The sequence below is a fragment of the Lissotriton helveticus genome, chromosome 3_1, assembly GCF_964261635.1.
Source record: "Lissotriton helveticus chromosome 3_1, aLisHel1.1, whole genome shotgun sequence".
Taxonomy (NCBI): Eukaryota; Metazoa; Chordata; class Amphibia; order Caudata; family Salamandridae; genus Lissotriton; species Lissotriton helveticus.
Window position 1 is genome coordinate 856,549,013 of NC_136061.1, and position 21,879 is coordinate 856,570,891.

Sequence of the window (21,879 nt, forward strand, 5' to 3'; positions counted from 1 at the left end):
TCAAATGATGCACTTTAGCCCCCTGGCCACTTCCACCCTATATTTAAGAAAGCAGAGTAAGTGGGGCACTCAACATTACATTCAATGTTTTTGTGCTGGTTGGTCTAGAAATGGGAAAAGTTATGGGGGGGTGGGTCTAGAAAGTGAAAATCCAAGGAAAGTGTCATAGGAAAAAGGCTGAAGAAGTCAACCTCACAGGAGCTGTGACTTCCTCAAGCCGGCAAAGTTCAGCTGAGGGTTCCAGGACCCTGCACATTTAGTGCAGGTGTAGCTCCTGGCTGGCTGACCTGAAAGCAAAGAATGTCTCTCATGCTGACCTTTGCTCAGCCTGACAGACATTCTTTATAGTGGCCAAGAGGTGAGGGGCGTGGCTCCTCCGCCTATTAGGACGGGCCGCGCCTGCGTACAGCACCATTGAAAGACGGCCTTCTGGTGCCATGTTTAATTTCATTTGTTACTGCAAGCATGTGCCTGCCACATTTAGGCGTCAGAATGTTTTCTTTTTGTCTTTTATTATTTTAATAATCTGCATGTTTTGTTAAGTTAGTGTGTGTTTTATTGTGGTCCGTAAGTGAATGAATCCACGAATGAATCAGCGGGTGGACGAAAGGATACATGAGTGAACCACGAGTGACGGAGTGCATGTATGATGACTTATTGTGTCGCTAAGGACAGAGGACATCAGTGACTGAAGGGGCACTGTTATTTATGATCCAGACACATTGGCATTGCCAACGCCTGGTGAGCAATAAGTGTTACAGAAACAGTTTGGTGGGCTTCGAATGGGTAATGCTCCAGCTCTTTGGACCCCTAGATTTGCCAACATTTCCTGATTTCTGTTTCTCGAACTGATTGCAAATTAAAAAAACGCACAAAACCAGGAAGAATTATTTGCAGAAAATCTTGCACATGTTTTCAATCCCTTCATCCAAACCTCTTCCTTATTCACAATCTGGACTGTAGGCCCTGCCGCTGCTTTTTATTTAAATTCCTGGTTCTTTATGAAAAAAACAGCGGCCTGCAATTCTCAATATTTCTCTCTGAAAAACAGGAAGCACTGGTGTCTGTTTTTACACACAGCGCCTGAATTGCACCATCAACATGCGCTTAAAGCGCAAAGCTAGGATAGGAAGAGAGAAAGGAAACCGCTGTCTTAGGAAAGAGGCGTGGCACTCCACTAACCACCCCGCGGAACCAATTGGAGCTTAGCTCATTTCTGTGAGACTGTTCGGTGGCGATGCCACAGCTGCGCAATCATGCGTGGTTCATTGAGGCCGCAGGCATCTTCGAGACATGGCTCCTGGGGCTCGAAGGGCTCTAAGCTTTGCCTCCCGCTGGCGCAGGTAGGAACATGCTCTTTATTTGTAAAAGTCCAAACTTAGCGCTTGATTCGGTCTTTATTGATGCACGCAGAACGCTGGGCTGAAAGCTGCACTGAGTCTCAGCTCTAAAGCCAGCCCGTGACACAGCACAGGAAGTGGCCTTTCACCACCAGGGCTACTGATAAGACTTGCAGTCAGACCAGAGGGCACTTATATGGGCAAAATGGAGAGCCTCGTGTGCTGTCTTTTTCATATAATGTTCTTTGAAAATGGTGTTAAGCAGACAGGTGGCTCTTGCTGTGTGGCCATGTGTGTCGAGAATGTTTTCATGCAGTCACCGTGTCACTGCACTGGTGGATTGTTAACAGCAGTGGCATTGTCTCAAGTAGATGCAACCGTCTATGGGTGGATGATTGACCTCCAAGGTCATGTGTTGAAATGTGCACAGTTGACCACTGAGTCTGCTCGTGGACTGTCATCGAGGGATCTGCCAGCATTTGTTGAAGACTTTTGCTACATTTAATGCTGCATTCCACAAGTGTACCCTGAAACAATGGAGCGTGGTAGTATGTCCATGACGCCCTAGTGTAGAATTGATGCTTCAGTCTGCTCGTGGATTGTCACCAAGGCTGCGTTACTGTGTATGTTAATCTGAGCAATATGACCATGACTTAAAGATGCTTGCCGATGTTTGACGCACCAGTCCACTAGTGAATTATCTGCTAGGCCTGTGTCACCGTGTGTCGAAACCTTTTACATGGTTGAGCCATTGACCCACTTGTCATTTGTAAGCTGTGGCCATCTGGTCATGTGTCGAATACTTTTGCAATAGGCCGATTTATTGTCCCACCAGTGTTCTGTCAACTTGTGTTGTGTTGTGTTGAAGGCCTTTGTTGCATGTTTGAGCTAATGGTCAACTTGTCATGTATCAAGCAGGTCTATGTTGGGGTTGGGTGTGTCAAGGCCTTTTGCTCTTTGTCCCTCTAGGGAAATATCACCCAGGACAACATGGCCATGTGTCAGTGACCTTTCCAACATGGATGATCTGCGTTTCCACTGGTGGATTGTGATCTAAAACATTGCAGATATACATTTATATAGCGCTTATCGCCCCTGACGAGGCTGTTTAAAGTTATTTAGCACACAGTTGTCTCATTATTCCACAAGTGGATACTTGTGGCCATTTGCTAAAGACGCGTGCTACACTGTTGATCAACCCTTCAGTCTGCCAGCGAGTTGGAAATTAGAGCAATTGTGGGCATGCATCACATTTGTTTGCTGCATGGCTGATACACCTACCTCTGCAATCCTAGTTGCTGTTTCCTGAACTAAGAACGCACCATGGCCAGACTGGTACTCTGGGATAGAAGGCAAAACTCAGAAATATTTCTGAGGCAGTTCTTGAACTTTAACCAGAGCCATGTGACAGACACCATTGAAGGAAAGCTTAGTGGCCAGAAGTAAACTGGCCTATGCAGCTGATGGACACAGAGAATGGCAGATTTCTCAGATTGGTTGGGTTGAGGCAGGGTTGGTCACATTTCAGGCATCCCTTCCGGGGGATTTGCTGCTGCTCATCTAGCTTTGATGGATTGGGGCTGTTAAAACATGCTGCTAAGGAGTGTGTTTCTAGTATTCAGTCCACAATATATCACATTTTCTTCTGTTGTTTTGGAGCAGGGTGGGTCATACTGCGAGTAGATTGTGGTTGCAGTTCATTGGCTAATACGCTGAGCATCAAGGCATCTGTGGAATGCTCTGGATAAACAAGGGTTGTGGAACTAAAGAATGAACAAAAATGTTCAGAATATTTGTACTCTGCTACATCTTAGCTTGAGTTTTTCGGCAGAAGGTGGAGTCCTCTTAGGGGCTGACTGCTGCCTCCCATGCATGTAGAGTGCAATGAGCTCTTCCAGCCGCCACTCTTCAAAGGATCAAACAGTCCCCAAATATGACTTCCTCACACCTTTGCATATCGGAATTGGAATTAAAGCCAGGTGTCATCTAAATTATTTTTTTTAATGCTTGCGTGGTTACTTTCATCATGTTTGAACTCCATCTATTATACCTTTTTGGTTTTAAATGGTTGCCAAGTTATGGGAAATTGTCTGGTAACATTTTGAGCTATTTCATTTTTTTAATGGAATAAAGAAATTCATGGTAAATACGTTCTAAAAAAAAGCCTTAAAAATGTTCCAAGTTATGAAATCCTTACTTTGTTGGGCATTAGCCAAAGATCAACGTTATGAACAAAACATGATTTTGGAATTCTCTTTCGAAGCTATCTTATACCTGCCCCACCGATTATACAGAAGGGATTTGAAGATGCAACCAAAAAAATAACTTCATTGTGCTGACAAAAAAATATATGTATCCAACTCACAAAAGCATTAATGAGTATAGGAAATAGCACCGGAGTACTGTTTAATGTACTCTTACATTCCTTTGTGAATTGTCTCTGAAACGTTCAACTTCCTATTAGTAATACTGCAAAGATTGCACAGTCCTTTCCATTTCTACGAAATGGATATGAATATCCCCTGAATAGTCCCATTTTATTCTCATTTTAGATGTTTTGGGTCAAAATCACAACGGCACGTAAGAGCACCTAAACAAATGTGAATAGGCCCACTTAACACTAATCTTAAAAACAACAATTCAAATTCCCAAGTAAAGGGAAGCTTGGCATCATTAAATTCCATCTCACCCATTCACTGCTCAATATTTCACATATAGCATCACAAATTAGATCACAGATGATATCACATCACCATTGACTTCATCACTGTCATCACTTAAGCTGCTTTAGGAGCAGAGTTGCTGATGGCGGCTCCTTCGTTCAGTGCCTGCTGGGTATAGCGAAAGACCAACTGAGTGGGAAGTAGGGGAGGAGGTGCAAAACACAAGGCCTTGCTGATGGTCTGCCCAGACCCAGAGTACTCTAGGCATTTTCAATGCCAGTGCCAAGTTTCTTACGAAGATGCTATTCTGGCCCTGGAAAAGGGTGGCCGCTGATCATGGCTAAAGAAAATATCCAGTGAGATGTGGGAGTAGAGGTGCAGAACACATGCCTCAGTCAGGGTATTGCCCGGTGGCAAGCAATGCTCTCATTGGACAAAATAGGCTCTGATCTCTTCTCCTCTTTACAGTTTGTGCAGGGTTGAACCGAAGACGGGTTCCTGTGCACAGACTCTACAGGAAACCTACAGAGGTGTTGTCGTCTATAGGCACTTCTACTCAAGCATTAGCTGATTGCTAGACCCTGTTCCCACAACCTGTAGGATATGGCCCTAGGTTCTACCAGATGGATAGTGTTGCAATGAACTTCAGTGGCATCAGTGATCAGTATTTCAATTGTGATGTGATCGCAGTGCCACTAGTGATGTCTGTAATAATGTCATCTCTGATGTCATGTGAGCGGTCATAAGCAGTGCTTCTGTGCCTGACGTAGTTGATTAACTCTGGAATTTGAAACTTTTTTTATGTTTTGTGTTGCAGACACTGCATCTCAACATCATAGATTATGTTTGGTTAAATTGTCAAACTGCTTCAAATATAATCTAATCTAAATGTAATGGCTGTATTATTGCTGTATTGCCTTGATTGTATGTTTGATGTGTTGTTTCCTTTTGTTTTATATAATAAAAAGTTTCAACAAAAAAAAATATAATCTGAATTCACTTCGATATATTTATGCTATGCCGGTCAAAATGAATGTAACCACTGATGCTTTTATCAAGTGTAGTAATAAACACAGAACAAAACATTTAGTATTACAGAGTAAAGGTGTCATTACCATAGTAGAGTGTAACTGACTTGAAAAAGGCTGTCTGTGATACTGAATACAGATTTTCTTGCAGAATACATTACAGAAATAAAAATTGTGGCCATACTCCCAAGACTTTTTGTTAGTTCGAGCCTATCTCAATTTGTGGATTTTAATTAAATCCCCTGTGTTGTGTTCTGGCTCAGGTTTAAAAGCTTTGTTTATAACTAGAGCACACAGAAGAGTTTTTCACAAACCTTTTGTACAGATATGCTTACTGCAATATGCTATTTATTACGACCGTTGAGAGAGGGGATGGCCATCATTACCCCTCAACTCTTCGTTTTTTGTAGATCATGGCCTCTTCCCACATTCATCAATGGTAATAGTTGGTATATTATATTCTGCGCATCTGGATATAGACTATGTATGTATGTATACATTAAATGTTTGGGTGCATTTACTGCAAACAAATAGTACTACAAAAGCAATATTTTACAGTCAACTGTGAAATATGGAAAATATGTTACGATTCTCTGTGAAAATGAGTTTCATCATCACAGTAGGAGCTCAGAAACTATTTTGCAGAGCTTTGAAATTATCAGAACCACTAGAATTATGTGGTAATGCGACACTAACTTATATGACACAGTTATCTAAATTATGCAGAGTAAAAAGGCAAACTGTACAGCATTTTGATGCAATCTCTGGCAGCATTGTTGTTTATCAATTTGAGCTAGAAACATATTTTTTGTCGAAATTGGCAGATTATGTGACAAGGTGGCAAGTACAGTAAATCTTTAATTATGTGGTAAACACAGCAGTCACAACATCACATTTTTTAATGGCTCTGCACATTGGTTCATCAACAATCTATCCATGAAATGTAAACCAACACTAAACATTCTAATGCCTTTGTTAGCTGCACACTTAGGAGAACATCCTTAATGTAATTTCCCTTCTACAGATAGAATATGATTTTTAACAATGCAAAGGTGTTTTTTTCTCAAAATTCTACATTTTCAACTACATAATTTAGGGCACAATTATAACTTTAGCTGGTGCGGGGGCGGGCTGCCTGCCACCTCCCCATCCCTGCGCCGCCAAGAGTCGTTGCTGCCCGCCCACCAAATGACATGTTTTTTGTAGTCTGGCAGGTGGGCGGTGTAGCGATTCCCGCTGCGTTACCACTTTCAAAGGCGCGGGGCCTTTGCAAAAGGCACAGCAATGGGAACGTCTCACAAGGTTCCTGCACGGCATGGATTGTACCGTCTATGCAGTGCAGGAACTTGAGTGTGTGCACACAGAGGGCAACATGTTGTGCTCCCCTGTGTGCATACACAAGGTGCAGAGACACCCTTTGTTTCCTCTCAACTAGGGTTTTCATGGCAGTGCAACTGCCATGAAAAACCTGGCAGAGAGGAAACTCGTAATATGCTTGGTGGGATCACAGCGGTCCCGTCAAGTATATTGCGGCCTCTGACCACTGCGCCACCACCAGGGAACAGTGGTTCCCTATCAGTGTTGGCAGTCCCAGAGTGGTTCGACTGCCCAAGTCGTAACAGGGCAGTCAGACCGCTAGTGTGGCGGTGGCTGGACTGCCACCGCTGCGCCACCACGAGTCTGGCGGTCCTCGTTCCGCCAGACTCGTAATTTGGCTGTAAGTGTTCTTATTTTTTCTACTGCAGGCTACCAAACAGCATAGTACAATATTTCACTGACAAACATTTCCCTGTTTAAAAATACAACCTTTTCAAGCTAACTACCATAAAAATAAGCTTGTAATATAAAATATACAAAGCGGGTAATGTGTAATATGGTTCTGTATTTCCATTTTAGTATTCTGGCGACATTTACAGACCACTCGACCCACAAACTTGTCATTTATGACATAATCAGGATCTCTGCTGACAATGTATAGCGTACTATTATACAGGTGCTTCATTTGCATCCTCTCTCTTTATATATAAATATATATTTAATGTGTGTATCTACCTAGATCTATCTATCTATCTATCTATCTATCTCTTGGGGAGAGGAGTTGGCCTAACGGCTAGGGCAGTCGACCTCGAATCTGGCGAACCGGGTTCGAGTCTCGGCAATGACGCTGAACATCCTGTGATTCTGGGCAAATCACTCAATCTCACGGTGCCTAACAAAAATGAATGTGTCCTCAAGTAGCGCAACTGGTACTATGTAAAGCGCTCTGATACCCAATACCGGGTCAAGTTCGTTATATATATATAAATATATATATATATGTGTGTGTGTGTGTATATATATATATATATATATATATATATATATATATATATATATATATATACACACATACCCACACACTCCCGGCTCCCGTGCTTATTTTTACTTCAGCCCCTGGTTGGACCATGTCCTGGGGGCTAAATTAATATATTTGGGGGGGGCATGGCTCCCCTCCCCATGGCTGATTTCAGCCCTGGGTACCATCACCTCCCCGTGGCCAGACAAATGTGCTATTATGAGGAGGGGGCCACGTGGCCCCTTTCGTAGGCCTTTTTATAGCCCCGGGTACCGCCACCTCCCCAGGGATTGGTCTTAAAATAGGAGGGGGCCTTACTACTAAATTGCCCCATTTTTGGTCCGTGGACCACCAATTCCCCTGGGTTTGCCCTACGTAAACAAAGGAGGGCGGCCCCCCTCCTGGAGTCATTAATGCCCTTCCCCCTAGGTCCAGCTTCCTATGTCCTGAGGTACCCACCGTTGAGACTTAGTTGTTTGCTTTTGCTTGGTGGGAATTTTGATAGCTCCCGCCAAGCGAGAGCAAACAGTAAGTCTGCTCCCAACGACGGGTGCAGGAAAACGCCTGCCAATGGTAGCAGACTTTTCATCTGGAAAACAGATGAAAAAATTGCTCCCACATGTAGGGAGCAGACTTTTTAACTGCTCCCTGCATGCGGGAGCAATGCCGGCTCCGAATGGAGGTGGGACGCCGGCAGGGACTGCGGGGGCATTGGTGCTCCTCCTACGGTGCCTAACAATACACACTGGGTGCCCTGGTTGGGCTCCAGGGCATGCATCATTAAGTAGCTAGGCTCCCTGGGATGGGGTCCCTGGGGCCAAAATCGACCCGGGAAAGGTGGCCATGTGTCCCCCCTCTTCTGTAAAAAACCCATCATGGACTAGGCGAAGACGAAGCAAGTGTGTTTCTTCAGCAATTTGAAATCCTTGGTGGAGGTGAATGCATCGCTGATCTGTCGGAGCACAATCTGTAGTGACTGTGACAAGTGTGTTCTTTCTTGGCCCCTCCTCGAGAGAGCAGAGTCCATGGTTCTCCCTTTAAATTATTATGAGTATGCAAAAGTGCAGAATCACCTGGAAACCTCACCCGTTTGACCTCGGCCTGTCCATCTTAGTAGTATGCAGAGGTCTTTACGCCTTTGGCCAGGATGATGGACTGTTTATAAAAAGGTCCCCCAGCACGTTTCCTAACTATTTGGTGACACCTTCTTGATACGATAAATTGAGGACATATCCATCAAACAAAGAGGTGCTTCTTTTATATGAAATGCGCTTGTTTGGTGGATATTCCCCTCTTTGTAGTCTTGCCATCTCTATAGAAGAATTCATGTTATGACAGTATTCTGGAAGAAGACATATGAGGAACAATCCCATTGCCAAAATTATACGTACAGAAGTTCACCGGGGACATTTCCTCCTGGTCCATTACGCAGCTGTAGTGTAGAATATGCACTAGACATTTACCCAATGAGTTAGCACTTACTGATTAACCAGTAGAAAGAACGTCAGTTGGGTAGGCATTTTGTGCAAAACTGTGGATTCTTGTTGGATAAAGGGGCAGGTACGAATCTGTTTTGGCACAATCACTCTCGCAGCTATTAACACACCCACACAGAAACCCACTCACACACCCACTCACAGACCCACACGCCCACTCACACACCCATACAGCCACTCACATACCCACTCACAAAGCCACTCACAGACCCATACAGCCACTCTCAAACCCAATCACACAGCTACTCACACACCCACTCATAGACCCACACAGACACTCACACACCCACTTACTGACTCACAAATCCACACACACCCACTCTCAGATCCTCAAAATCACTCACACCCCCACTCATACACACATAGACACTCACACACCCAGTCACCGACCCACACAGACACTCACACAACCACTAAGATACTCATAAATCCACTTGCAGACCCATACAGCCACTCACACATCCACTCAAAGACCCATACAGCCACTCACACAACCACTCACAACCTATACAGCCACTCACACGTCCACTCTCAAAGGTTACAGGTTATAGTTAGTAAATAACATTTAAAAATGTGCAGTATTTACAAAAATAAACAAAGGTTACATTGACGTTATAGTTAAGAATTTTTTTTTTTAAAAACCTTGACATTCACTGAAATAAACAAAGGTTACAGGGAAGTTATCATTAGGAAATAGAATTTTTTTAAATGTAGAAATTCACTGAAAAAGAAACAAAGGTTACGAGGACGTTTTAGTTAGGCTCAGATTGTACACTCACAAAACCATAGAAATTCAGCATGTATAGGTACCTGAGCTAACTATAACTTACGCCCCCGTAATGTACTGCTTATGACTTCACATATTCCATCACTCATGACATGGTCAGTGACATCACTGATGCCATCTCAAATGACATCACTGATTACATCATCCACAGAACCACTCACACATACACTCAGACACAAACAAGCACTAACACACACCCTCACACACCCACACAATGACTCTCACACCCTCTTATAGATCCATACAACTTCTCACACACCTACCCCCTCACTCATACAACCACTCATGCAACACTCACACAACCACTGCCATACCCATACAACCACTGAGAAACCCACTCACACAGACACTTACACACCCACTCACACACCCTCAAATTTACCCAAACACCCAGTCACACATTGATACAACTACTTACATACCCAATAACACCCCAATCTACAACTCTCACTCCCTTTCACAAATCCATACAACCACTCACACCCCATACAGCAACTCACATATCCACTAATACACCCATGCAACAACTGACACAGCCACTCACACACCCAAAAAGCACTCAGTCACCCATTCACAGGCATATACAGCCACTCACACACAGACGGACCTAAACAGCGACTCTCAAACCCACTCAGACACACATAATCCACTTGCATACTCAGTCACAGACCCATACATCACACTAAGACACCCACTCACACACTGATACAGACAGTGACACAGCCACTCAGATGACATATGTTAGAAATAGTTTAACTTATTAGTAGAAGAGAACAAATTCTCATTTAAAGAGGGCAGTAATTTCATATATATCTTTAAGGGTCATGAATATTTATAAAACACTTACAATACTGGATGATGTCCTCAGTGGTGTCATTTGAGATGTCATGAGTGATATCACTGACCATGTCATGAGTGATGTAATATGTGAGGCCATAAGCAGTGCATTGCGGTGCCAAAAGTTATAGTTAGCTCAGGTAACTATAACTGCTGAACTTCCATGGATTTGTGCATGTACAATCTGAGCCGAACTATAACATTCCTGTAATCTTGATTTGTTTCAGTGTCTATCTATCTATCTATCTCTATCTATCTATCTATCTATCTATCTATCTATCTATCTATCCTATCTATCTATTTATCTATCTATATATACATATCTACATAACTGCATTGTTTTTGTTTTTTTAAACATTTTTGGTATTTCTCTTGTTTGACTTCTTACCCTTCAACCAACGGTTCTAAAAGTACAACCGTTTTATTATTTTCTTGTAGGAAATCCCTGCTTCCTTAATGGGTGACGGCAATAACAGGTACCCACGGTCAATGCGGAAGGGGAAAGGTAAGTCTATGGCAATAATGGCTAATTACAATGCTCGGAGGAGCGAGAAGTTATTAAATGTCCAGCCGGTGGCAAGCTGAAGAAAGTGCTACTTTGGGGTTGTATCCCAAAAGTCCTTTACATAGTTAGTGAATCTTGCTTATTGTGCCTAGAACTTCCGCCTCATATGCCTCCAATCGAGCATGCTGACATCATTTTTGGGCAAGATCCCAGATTGTACAGGTGCATCTTGATTTCACAATAGTTCCATAGTATTGAATGTGGCCTTTGCCTTGTGTGCTCACCTACAGTAGTCTTTACTTAACCCCTTCCGCGCTGATGACAAAGCCAGCTCGTCATGGGTGTTACCTGCGCTACTCGGATGACGAGCTGGCTTTGTCACAAACCGCGTGTTTTTCAAAAATCAGCGCACAGCGGGAAAACGCGGTAGCGGTTAAACATTTACTCCCCCTAAGCCTCGCTTGTGATAATGGTTCTTTCCTATTCAGCTTATAAAGTGTGACCAGCTTATAAAGTGTGACCAATCTTCATTTTATCAGCCGGGTTTGCCAATATATGTCCAGAATGCATGGATCCATGTAAGATTTTCATGATAGTCACAAAAAGATAACATTACATACAATCCGTATGTATTGGATTCCTTTACATAGTCAAAATGTGACAGGGATCCGGCCCTCGTGGACCTACCTGACACACTACTGTTTTCGTTTTTATCTTTGTTGAGAGTAGCTTATGGTTTCTCCATTGACTGTGGTTGGGCCTGTCTTTCTGGTGTAAGATTGAGTCTGTAGCACTCACCTGTTTAAAAGATTCTTTGACTATCAAAAGCCCGGTCTGATGGGCCACTGGACTAGTGAATGCTCTCCAGGGATCTGTGTTTAACACTGCGGGTAATGGTTGTAACTGCAGTGGGCCTACTCAGCCTTCCATCCTTCCAAGGTCAATAACATGAGTAGAATTTATTTTGGTAATAATAAATATCTATCAAAAGTGCATAGAGACCGCCTTCTGGGTGAACGTTGCACTATACAAAGGTACATGTTAATAAGTGCACCAGGTTGAGCCACTACTGAGCGCCACATGTTTCAGCGCTTCCCAGCATATGATACATCACTGGGTATTCCTCAGGACATATGTGTCCCTGCCCTAATTAATGATCTAGCTTATAAATTAATCTAAGTGGTGCAGGACCAGAAACAGGGTGAGCTGTCTGACAGATCTGTCCTATTTTCTGGAAATTATCCTAAACTTTAGTAACCTCGATCTACAGGTGACTGGATAATGGAGACCCCTGCCTACCCCATGCTAAGTGGTAGATTGTCTGTGTTCCTTGGGTCTCTCCTGCCACTTGCACCTAGTTTTACCCTCCGAGTTTCCGCTTTTCCCAGATAATATGGCATAGCTGACAAATCCATCACCGAAGATGTATGACATGTTGGGAAGGGCAGAGATATGTTGACTGGTATGTAAGAGGTGAGTGAGGTATCACAATCAATACCATACATTTTATCTGAAATTAGTTTCTACTATTTTGCTTTCTGATGGATTTACATACTCCATATTAATTAATAAGACTCATTATATTAAGAGAATGTCCATGTGCGGGGCTGTTGTAGGTAACACTCCTTTGGTGAAAAAGTTATTCTTTGCAGAAGGATTACATTATTTTTCCTGCTATCAGTCAGATATTTTATAATAGTTAGTCACACAGTAGATCAGCCTCAGCTTAAACTGATAAGCACGCTTTGGGACCTCCAGCATCTCACTAAACACCCTCCTGAGATTTAAAATATTAAATCCATAGTTGCTTTTTGAGGAGCCAATTCCTCCCCACTTTGCCTCCTTGATGATTCTGTGAAAGACTCCAGTGCCAGCCATGCAGTGGCATCCTCCGCGTGCCCAACTGTCACTTGATGACGGTCAGCGCGTGCTTAGTTATCTAATTTGAATATGTAATGAGCAGCATGCCGCTCTCCTGTTCCTTACTTTGCCTTTCTCGCTGGTTATATGTATAGGCTAGATTACGTGGGTGAAATATGTGAATGGCACACCTTGATCCTGATTACAACCCCTGCATAAAAACCTGCATGCACAGGAATCTCAATTACAAGTGGTGCGATGTTTATCACACACGGTAATTGCTAGATGCGATAATGATGGCAGTCTGTTACATCTTGGCCAATCAGGGGGCTTCAGATAAGGGAGGGCGGGCAGGGCGATAGAGGTGGAAAAAGGGCACCCATAATTTGTACATTGCCGCCACGAGATGCAGGCCTGACACGCGGGGAAACACTAGACCTGCACACCAGGAATGCCTCATGTGTGGCATTGTGCTACCAGTCCGCCCTTTGTTCATAATTGCAGTGTTTGGAGGCGCCTAGCTCTGGTTACATGCCCGCCGTCCGTTGACACGGTGTGCAGTTGGAATGCAGAATTGCCCGAGGCCGCGTGCCACGGTGTGCGCAGCACCCTGCCTTCTCACACACTTGTGACTCCTTGAGAGCCTGGTCTGGTGCCAGCACGTCTCTGGGGAAGCCTGGGGCGCGAGAGCAGGCTGGGCCTGCTGTACCAGGTCTCACGCGGAAGCGGCCATCTCTGCAGGAGTGCATGTGTGCAGCCGGCTTCATGTCTTATCTACCCTAGGGGTGTGGGCCGCTCTAATGTATATTTGATTTAATGGTGTGTGTTTGCTGTCTCACCCTGGGTGGATATTGTCTCTCGCCGGCTCTTTGCTCCCTTTGATCTAGCGTTTGCCTTCCTTGTGTCTGACTGGGCCTGGGGGTTCAAGTGCATAGACTTGTGCTGGGTGGGCCCAGTCAGGCGTGTGGACCTTCAGTGCCTGGAAGATGCCACCAATGTCAAAACTAATAATATTTTCCGCTCACAGGTGTTTGGCATTACTGGGTTTCAAACTTGGGACCTGCAAGCTATACTCTGATCTCTGTTGCAGGATTATTAATCTACCCAGTCACCTGCAGACCGGTCCGAAGCTTTTGAGGGGTCTGGGTGTAAAACCGCAGATGGAGCCCCTACTTTGGTTCTTCACCCTTGATCGCTTTAGAAAAAACAAGCATGACAAAGCCAATATGTCTGGGTTAGATCAGCTAACTCCTGCTGCTTTATCACATTGGAGTGAAGCACATGGGAGGGAGCCAGTAGGTGCGGACAGAGTGCGCCATAGTTCTAAAGTAAGTTGTAAAGTAGTTTCTCAGGCAGTTCAGTGCAAAGACTCACATGGATGAGAAAGCATAAACTGAAACAGTCAGTAGCCTTAGGTGACAGAGATTTATTCCACTGTGCTGAGCATAGGCACATTATCAAGTCAATGGATGAAAGAGAATGGTCGACGAAAGTCAGTGATTGACAGGGAGGACCAAAAGCCCGCTCAATGTGTATTGTTAGCAATAAATCTGTTTGACCTAATGAATGCCAAGTGCATTTTCAAACAACCCAATGCCTATGGCACATATACAAATTGGCCACCAGAGGACGTTGAACACGGGCCTACTGAATCAGCATTTCATAGATTGTATTGACACTGTTAAGGCATGCACTATTGCAAAGGAAGATTTTTCACCAGAATTGAAATCTCTGCTGGGTTGTTACTAATATCTGAGGACAGGATATCAATCTGAGACTCCTGCTTAAATCCTTGTTGATGTGATGTGAGGAGTGACACAGAGCTTACCTACCCGCTTCAAGAACTAGAACTGTGACTCTGAGAAGCCAGCCTGATCTCACGAAAGCCTGCACAAGGCCCAGCTGACTGGACAATCTGAGAGGAGTATGCTTCGATTAATGAGGTCACCCATCAACCAGAAAATCCCACAGATTGCCAGAGGAAAGAATCAAGAACTCCAACATGTGAGTCCGAGAGCTGCAATGTTGCCTGTTTTCAAACAAGCTGGGGAGCCTGCACAGTCCTCAATTCACCCCATAACAATATGGTACCTGTATCACCACCCTCCCCAGTCTTAGAAGGCTAAAGAGGTAGTCCTTGTTCATGCACGTAGGGCAGGACATGATTCTGGTGTAGACAAGTGTAATTCTAGAACCATTTGAATCATCTACCTTGCTCAAATGGTTCTCCTATTTAGACAATTTAAGTCCAGCCTCTATGATTTTGATACCCCTAATGACAAATCAAAACTAGTTGCATCCTTAACTGGTTTCTGGGCTCCAGTGAAATTGGCTGACCTCCAATAAACCTTTTGCCAGGCCCAAACCTTGCTTCTTAATACATATGAGTCACCCCTAATGTAGGCCCTGAACAGCTCAGAGGGCAGGGTGCAGTGTTTTTAAAAAGCGGGACATATACTTTTACTTTTTACAAGTCCTGGTAGTGAAAAACTTAGAAATTCATTTTTCACTACTGCAAGGCCTGCCTCTCCCAGAGGAAAACATTGGAGTTACCTAATTACATGTAATAAGCTGTAACTTGGGAACAGGTAACCAGTTCATGTTTGGTGTCTTAAAAATTGTTATGAAAAATCCTCTCGAATGGTGAAGTTTAATTACAATTTTGAAATGCCACTTTTAGAAAGTTGGAATGTTTTGGCATTAGCCATTTAGTGCCTGCAGCCTGTCAGTGGGTTACATTACTGGCTGTAGCTGACCGTTGGGTTTTGAGTATTCACACTAGCCAGCCACACACTATAGAGGGCTAAGGAGTGCCTGGATAGGCCATGCTGGCAGGATAGGAGCATGGAGCAGGGCCCAGCCCTACTTACACTTGAATAGATTATGTCCAGCCTCCACCAATGGCTGCATACCCCCATTAGTTAGTCTGGAGGCAGGGCAGACGAGGAAGGAAACCTGTGCACTTTGAAGGGAAACTTCTAGATGCTTCTCCCATGTCAAATGAGGCACCTGGTATAAATATTGGACCACAAATACCAACTCTTCAGCACACAATTTTGGATCCAGCACTTGTACTCTGCCATCTGTCCAAGAGTCCAAGCCTGCCAAGTTGTGCCACCATTGTCCTGGCCCCTTGGGAGTGGGACTGAAGGTGCTCAACCATCCAGCTGTGGATACAGCAGAACAGATGCATCTCCTCTGCTGTGCAGTGCAAACCAGAGCAGAACCAATGCATTGCCTCGGCTGCAAGGATTTTCTCAGTGCAAAGACTCCGCATCGACCTTACAGCCCGCATTGGAACTGCAGCTGTGCGAAGCTTCACCGACGTAGCCTCCGCATCACAAATCCCTTGTTGATGGCAGCCTTGATGACAAAGCAGGTTCTCAAATTGCAGCCTCAAAGCTCTTTGGAACCAACACATCACCTCGACAACACAGCTAATCCGCAACACCGGACTTTGCATCACAAGCCCCTGTTGACGGGATCCCCGACTATGACACAGCTCCTTGCAACCGAGGGATTGTCTCGGCTACGCGACACGGGACCTCACAACGCTCTTCAACCAGTAACTTAAGGCACTCTTGTTCCGCGGGCCTAATTGGGCTCCTGGAGCTGACTTACGATCCATCGCGGTTGGCCTGAACTTGTAACTTTGCCAATATCCAGCTCGACCAGGTATCCACTGTTGGCGCTTTGGCCATTTTTGCGGTATTGTCATGTACATATTTAAAATTGCATATCTCCGGTTCTACTCATTGGATTTTTGTCATTTTGGTCTTCTTTTATTTATTAAATGTACTCTGTTTTACTGTATCTTCACTGTATTACTATTTGAAGTACTGCACAAGTACTTTACATTTTGACTCTCAGTTAAGCTTGCCTGCTCTGTCCTAAGTTAATAGAGGGTTGAGCACAGTTTAATTTGTGGTGTGTTTGTGCCTCACCCTGACTAGTAGTGTGGTTCCTGCTTGAGTGGGCTTTACCCCCATCAACCAGTAACCCAATTTCTCACACTATCTCACATACAGTAGGTACAACTCTGCTACAGTCATATTAGCTGTTGGCCAAATAGCTACACAAATGCAAGCCACCCTTAAGAACACAGAACAGGCAGTGCAAATTTCGCTTAGACACAACAGCCACAGCAAAGACCGGACAAGACAGTATTTCTGTTTCTGCCACAAAAGAAACAATCTATTCCTTAAATTGTATTTTTTGTCTTACTCAGTATCTCTTTCACAGATACTTTCACTGAACTGTTGTGTTGCATGTGCTGATTTGGCCCTGACTCAGTTTGACTTTGAGAAGTGGCTGTCCCAGGAGATGATACTGTTCAGCTGACATCTCTAAATTGTGCCAAACACACAGGCACAGACACACACATGCACATACACGCTCACAAACATCAGTACTTAATTTGTGCCAGAGGTTGCTGGCTTGTACCTCTGGTCCTTATTTCACTGTGTTTTTAGTAATGAGTAGAGTGTACAAGTCCATGTGCCTGTGTCACTAAAGTGGTGCCTCATGGCTCAGTTCAGTAAAGTTCCACTGCTTTGTCCTTATCACAACATTCAGCCTGCATTAGATTGTGTGCACCACGAGGAAGTAAGGTGTGCCTGAGAGATGGTGCATACAGGACAAATATCGCAAGCGATTGTGTGTGTGTGCGTATGAAGAAATATGTGTGCCTGAGAGGTGGTACAGTGCAGGAGAAATAGCGTGTGTGTGACGGGGTGTGCATGTGCCTCCCTGAAGGTACGTCACATAGGAGACACTGCATGATGTTGCATTAGCGCGCTCTGATGTGTGTATGTCTGGGAACAGGTACAATAAATTGGAGACTGCGCGTGACTGAATGCGTGCCTGTGCACCAGTATGTATGTGTGTGTTGTGAAGGGCACCATACATGGGAGACACTTGTTTACATTTTGGGAGAACCAGACCTTCTGGAGAAGGTGGGAGAGGTGGAGGTTTCTCCCGGATTAGTGGATTTCTGCTTTTCTGAGAGCCAGGTGGGAAACACACGGGGGGAGATAAGCTAGGCTCTTTGGTGCCCTTCAATGGGAGCTCTTTGTTTCTGAAATGAGGTCACTCATCAAAGGGGTCCGGACACTACTGAGAAAGGAGATGGGGGTTATAAGAGAATCATAAAGAATGGAGCTAGGGTAACTTTTGAAGGACATATCTCTGAGGCTGACATCCACCTAGGAACCTCTAGTCACTCCAGTGGCGTGCGTTAGGGGCTATCAGGTTTGGAAACTGTCATACTGTGAAAGATGGGGAACAGCCTTTACAACGCGGGTATTACCATGCGCTACCATTACAACGCTGCTATTACAACGCAAGTCGTTACAACGACTTGCGCTGGAGGGCGCTGTTGGATAGGGAATAGTTTAATTTTCTATTCCAACACCTTCCCTACTGTAACGTGGGCTGGAGTTGGAATAGAAAATTAAACTATTCCACTATCCAGCGCAAGTCGTTGTAACGACTTGCGTTGTAAAAACAGCGTTGTAATGGCACGCATGGTAAAAGCCCGCGTTGTAATGCCATACAACCGTGAGAGATGGTACTTCAAAGTGAGCAATCCCAAGAACACGAACATCACATGCAGAGACACTAAATCACATGTGTGTCCTGAAGTGGATTATGAAAAGGAAGTATGTGGCTCCCAGGTCGTTAATATGAAACAGTGCTTCAACATGGAGAAGCTCAGCAGGGGCTCTGTTTGTTGCGACCAGGACTGGGAACTACTAGTCTGCCAGTGTCCTATGTGGGGTGAGGGGACATCAGCTTGAAGGACCAAGAACACCCTCCTGGAGTACCAGCTTCTTCCTGACCACAGACCAGTGGGCTCTGTGAGGTGAAGGAGATCGCTTGGAGGGAGCTAGTTCCTGCACGGATCCTGTTGCATGGATCCCGGAAGCAGAGTGTGAGATTGCGGTCCGTTAGTACCGTCACACTGATTGGGCTGTTGGCCTGTGTGCCAAAGTCTGCAAACCCCTTGCTAGGTGGGGACTGAGGCAAAGAATAAGGGCTACTACCCTTAGTGCTGCGCTGTGAGAGACGAAGGGCTGTTGCCTGATACAGCGCTGTGACTCGCAGGAGGCCGTCACCTTGTTTGTGCTGTCTGCAAGCCTGGGTAGTGAATGAGGAATAGGGCTATCACCCTGCCCCCATGTTTAGCGGAGAAAACACTACGTGCCATGCCCGACGGAGAGAGTGCAATGACTTCCATGTCCCGTCCAGGAGCATCAGAGATCTGCCCTCAGATTCCAGGAGAGATTTACCGCATCCGAGCAGTGCCACGGAAAGCAGCGACCATGACCACAGCTTCTCGCTGTCAGGGCACCATCAGGTGGCTGAAGGGTACCCTGGGACTCTGAACCACACCTTCACAAGAGCGGGTAAGATGGTCGAACGGGCCACCAGTCTGCAGTGGCCAGTGGGAACCTGCACTGCATTAACACCTTCCAGCACAGTGACTCTTGGATCTTGCCAAAGATCCCCATAGAACGTCTGAGACACGAATGCATCAGTGATGTATAGCTTGGATGTCAAACACGTGAAATGGGGAATAACCATCAGCCATAAACTGGAAAGCTGATCTGGGTAACACTTGTGGACTTGCCTCAAGAAGACTGTGCATACTGTTTGCAATGTAGTGTTTATATTGTACTTTGTGTTAGTAGATAAATACTTTTCACATAAAACAAGTATTTGACTGGGCAATCATTTACTGGGGTTGCTGGATGTATTTTGTGTTGAGTCTATGCTCACCATAGACCTACCTCCTCCCGTAGGAGCCTTGGACTGCTCGACCTGTGCTACCACTGAGAGTCAAGTGTTGAAGGGGTACTTGGCCCAGTTGCCCAGAGCCCAGTGTAGGCATGGCCTTAGGACATTAGGAGCAAAAGGCCTCAACCACCATGGTTGGGACCGGGTAATTCCTGCTTGCCCAGTAGTCCTCTGAACAAGGGTCTGACACTGTGACACTTCACCCTTCAGTACACTATCAGCTCTTCTAATTCCACAAGCCACAGTAGAAATAAAGGAAGGACTGTTGCTCACACTCCTGGATGGGGAGCATGTTGCATCCTGGCCGGGCCGATTTAAGAGACTTTGGACAGACAGCTACCTGGAGTGGTAGAGGGCTCTGGCCAGCAGTGATGCTACAGCTGCTGCAGGGATGTGACCAAAAAGTGAGGAAGGTAAGGCATGCCTCCCTTGTCCACCACCACCCCTCCACCTTCAGCTTCCTAAAACAAATTGGGAACTAGCACTTATTATTATTATTTTTACAAATGAAGCACTGCATACACATACATGCACATACTCTTTAACAGACACAATTAATAAATGCTTGTTGCACTGAAAAGACCGGTACACGGCCAGCGCCTAAGCTGCACTTTATAAATGATTATTTACTACACTAAAGACAAATGTACCGGGTCCATTGCATGTTATGTATTGCTATGTTCGGCTTCGGTGTGCCACCCAAGGGTTGGGCGTCTTGTGTGCTACCCTAGTGTTGCCTCATAGTACTGAGGCAAGGACAGGAGAACTGCAAAAGTGAGCCACAGAGAGGAAAGGAGGGACCAACACAGAGGGGAAAAAGAAATAAACTAGTTAATGGAATGATCTTTCCTGTAAGACTGATATATGACTGGATTGTGTAATAGCGCACATGCGTCATTTTATGACTGAATTTCTAATGAACTAACTGGTTGAACCACCAGGAAGTTCGTGAGCTGGCTTCTCACCTAGACAGGGCAGTTTGACTGCATTCTTGAGCTGTTTGTAGCATTGTTTAAAGAAACTAGAGCAGCCAAGGTGCATGAAAAATGCATAAACGTGAGACCGAGCATGTAGGCAAGGCCGAGTCCGAGAGTAAGTCATGTCAGTGGTAGAAAAGTCCAAAAGGTTCTATAGAAGAAGGCTGCCGCCTCATGACAGAGAGCATCGATGGGTTTCCTGCCCCTCATTAGGCTGTCTCCAAGGCCCTGACACCTTGCCTCCTGTGTGAAGCCAGGTGTTGAAGACTTCTGTGGTTGCTGCTTTGATGTAGGGTGGAGAACTGTGAAGAGCTGTTGTCCTTATGGTGCATTCATTGTTTTAAAACAATTCTTGCTGTTGTACAGTGTGAACATTGCCATAGAGTGTTACAGCAGTTTAGAATAAATCATAGTTGCAAGTATATATAGAGAAAAATGGAATAGCAAAACAGCAAAAACACAAATGTAAATGAGTGCTTTACAAATGCAACATAATATAAAAATACCGAAAGAAAAACAACAAGCACTGGCATTGCCAATAGGTCTCGCAGTAGGAAAGTTGGAGCTATTGGTTTTGTAAATGACAAAGCCCTTTATGTTGTTAAAATTAAAACAAAAATAAAAGGCATTGTTATTTGCAATTGTAATAGCTCCAACTTTCCTACTGCGAGACCTATTGGCAACACCAGTGCTTGTTTTTCCATTGATTCATTTTTTTGTATTAATTGGTTTGGTATAAGATTTGTACTGTTTGCTTTTGATTTGTCGTCGTCCACGGGGTTACTGAGATAGAAAGCTCTGCTACAAATGTTCTCTGCTTAGTGTTTTGTTGCACGGTGGCCCCATATAAGCACTACACAATATAGCTGGATGGAGTTTTTAATCATCTTTATGCTTGATGTGTCTGAAGTGGACATCTCTGTTTAAGCAGCTAAAAACAGCAGTGCATGACTCGGCCTTTCATCATTCTGAAGTCACTGAGTAGAAGAGGTGTGGCGCAGCGGCCAGTGTGCCTGACTATGGGGTTCATGGTTCAATCTCCGGTGCCGGCAGTAGGTTCGCCCAGCACTATGTGACTCTGGGCAATAGCTCACTTAATATTCACGAGGGCCCCCAGCGCCGGGACACCACTTAGGAGGTAGCTGTGTGCTTTACAAATACTGGTATTTTATTTGGTTTCACTGCGATGAGTGGCTTTGGAAGTGGGAATGCATAGCACCCATCATTCAAGCACTTGAGCCCCATTGGCGTTG

General features: G+C 44.7%; 1 protein-coding gene across 3 annotated transcripts in view; it reads left to right on the top strand.

The window, feature by feature from the left end:
- The window catches only part of SH3D21 (SH3 domain containing 21), a 286,954-nt gene that overhangs the window by 123,154 nt on the left and 141,921 nt on the right, over positions 1–21,879 (top strand). For all 3 annotated transcript variants that reach the window (XM_078681198.1, XM_078681197.1, XM_078681199.1), the window contains exon 3: positions 10,925–10,991. In XM_078681198.1, coding sequence (XP_078537324.1) covers positions 10,925–10,991 — 67 coding nt within the window. The remainder of the gene's footprint in view (positions 1–10,924; positions 10,992–21,879) is intronic.